We start from the raw sequence: 2,107 nt of genomic DNA, 5'->3' as shown, positions 1-2,107 counted from the left end.
TGCCTCAGGGCGGCGCACAGCAGTAGCACCCCGCAGCGGTCCAAGGGGTTCCCAGCCAGGTTGAGTTCTTTCAGGCATCGGCTTCCCGTGAGAACAGAAGCGAGGTCCTCACAGCAGGCGCTGGTCAACCGGCACGCGTCCAGCCTGCAACAGACTCCCAGTGAGAAACACCCGCGTCCTGCGGGGCGGAAGCGCAGGAGGTGGCACGTGAGCTGGACGTGCGGCCCAGGCTGGCCCCTCGCCTCTGCGCGCACCACATCCAACTGTCCTGCGCTTGTGGCGTCGGACTAGGGCTCTGGGGTAGTTTGTGCAATCGGCCACACCCGTCTGTTCCTCTTTGAGCCCAGGCTCGTGGCAACGGGACTTTGCAGCTCACCCCACTCGGGGTGAAGTCTGTTCGCCACCCCTGCATCTGGGCGGGCATCGCCTGGCTTTGGCGAATATGACACAGTGGAGGCCACGTGAGGTGAGCTCTGGGCCGACACCTTGCACATGTCTCGTTCTCTGGGATCCCTGAGATGCTGGTTGTGTCCTTACAGAAGTCCATATAGGTGGGTGCTCTGACCACAGCACCCGGAAATATAACTGCATGTGGGGGCGGGGTCTTCTCAGAGGCAGGTAAGTTAGAGTGAGGCTATTAGGTTCCGCTCTAATCCACCATGACGGTGTCGTTTTAAGAAGAGGAACCCCGGTCGCCTGGCTTTGGCGAATATGACACAGTGGAGGCCACGTGAGGTGAGCTCTGGGCCGACACCTTGCACATGTCTCGTTCTCTGGGATCCCTGAGATGCTGGTTGTGTCCTTACAGAAGTCCCTAGGTGGATGCTCTGACCACAGCACCCGGAAATATAACTGCATGTGGGGGCGGGGTCTTCACAGAGGCAGGTAAGTTAGAGTGAGGCCACTAGGTCCCGCTCTAATCCACCATGACGGGTGTCCTAAGAAGAAGTGGTTGAGCTTCAATCTATGAACCAGGAGGTCATGGTTCGATTCCGGGTCAAGGGCACATGCACGGGTTATGGGCTCGATCCCCAGTGTGGACATGTACAGGAGGCATGATTCTCTCTCATCCTTGATGTTTCTATCTCTCTCTCCCTCTCCCTTCCTCTCTGAAAGCAATAAAAATATATTTTTTGAGAAAAGACTCTATGTTTTGAAGTAGGTAATTTTAGCATGACGGCTAACTGCTATGTGCCCCATGGGATTTTATTTGTCCCTCTCTTGCTCTCCATCAATCCTCAGTCTTTGGCGCCCCCCACCAAGATGTGCCCATGCCATTGAAGAGGTACCCACCCAAGATTCTCTAAGTGGCAGTTGGGATGCAGCAGAGCTTCGCACAGCAGCCGCACACCATCATCTTCTATGTTGTTGTGCCCGATTTGCAGATTTCTCAGGTTTGGGTTTCCCGTGAGGATGGAGGCGAGGTCCTGACAGCCATTGGCAGTTATGAGACAGTTGAACAAACTGCAAGAGAACAGTAGTGATGCCATTTTCCGGGTTACTACTTTTTTAAAAAAGTCCTCACTCGAGGATATATTCATTGATTTGAGAGAGAGAGAGAGAGAGAGAGAGAGAGAGAGAGGGAGAAAGGAAGAGAGAAAGAGAGAGGGAGAGAAAGAGAGGAAGGGAGAGAAAGAAACATTGATTTGTTCTACTTATTTATGAATTCATTGGTTGACTCTTGTATGTACCCTGACTGGGGACTGAACCCACAACCTTGGCGTATCAGGACGAAGCTTCAACCAACTGAGCTACACAGACAGGGGCCATCTTGATTCTGTCGTTACTATTCACTGAAGTCTTTCTGTCCTTCTACATATTATGGCTCCTCCCAGCCCTCAACCTCATCACAGATATGTTAAATCCTTATATTTGACTAGTAGCCCTTTGCACGAATCTGTGCGCCAGTAGCTTGCTGCTGCCCTTCAGTCTCCCAGCCCTCAACCTCATCACAGATATGTTAAGATCCTTATATTTTATGTTGTGCAGGATCTCCCTTACTTATCCTACTAGAAAAAAATAAGAATGCTTCAACCAACTGAGCTACACAGACAGGGGCCGTCTTGATTCTATCGTTCACTGAAGTCTTTCTGTCCTTCTACATATG

At 51.7% G+C, this 2,107-nt stretch overlaps 1 protein-coding gene across 1 annotated transcript in view; it reads right to left on the bottom strand.

The window, feature by feature from the left end:
* NLRP4 (NLR family, pyrin domain containing 4) overlaps positions 1 to 2,107 on the bottom strand; it is a 17,182-nt gene that overhangs the window by 1,036 nt on the left and 14,039 nt on the right. Inside the window, 2 exon segments of the mRNA XM_015568814.1 lie at positions 4 to 144; positions 1,294 to 1,464. Of these exon segments, the coding sequence (XP_015424300.1) occupies positions 4 to 144; positions 1,294 to 1,464 (312 nt within the window).

Source organism: Myotis davidii, unplaced genomic scaffold (genome assembly GCF_000327345.1).
Source record: "Myotis davidii unplaced genomic scaffold, ASM32734v1 scaffold1765, whole genome shotgun sequence".
Lineage (NCBI taxonomy): Eukaryota > Metazoa > Chordata > Mammalia > Chiroptera > Vespertilionidae > Myotis > Myotis davidii.
Note: the sequence above shows the minus strand (reverse complement) of the source record. Positions and strands in the feature narration are given on the sequence as shown.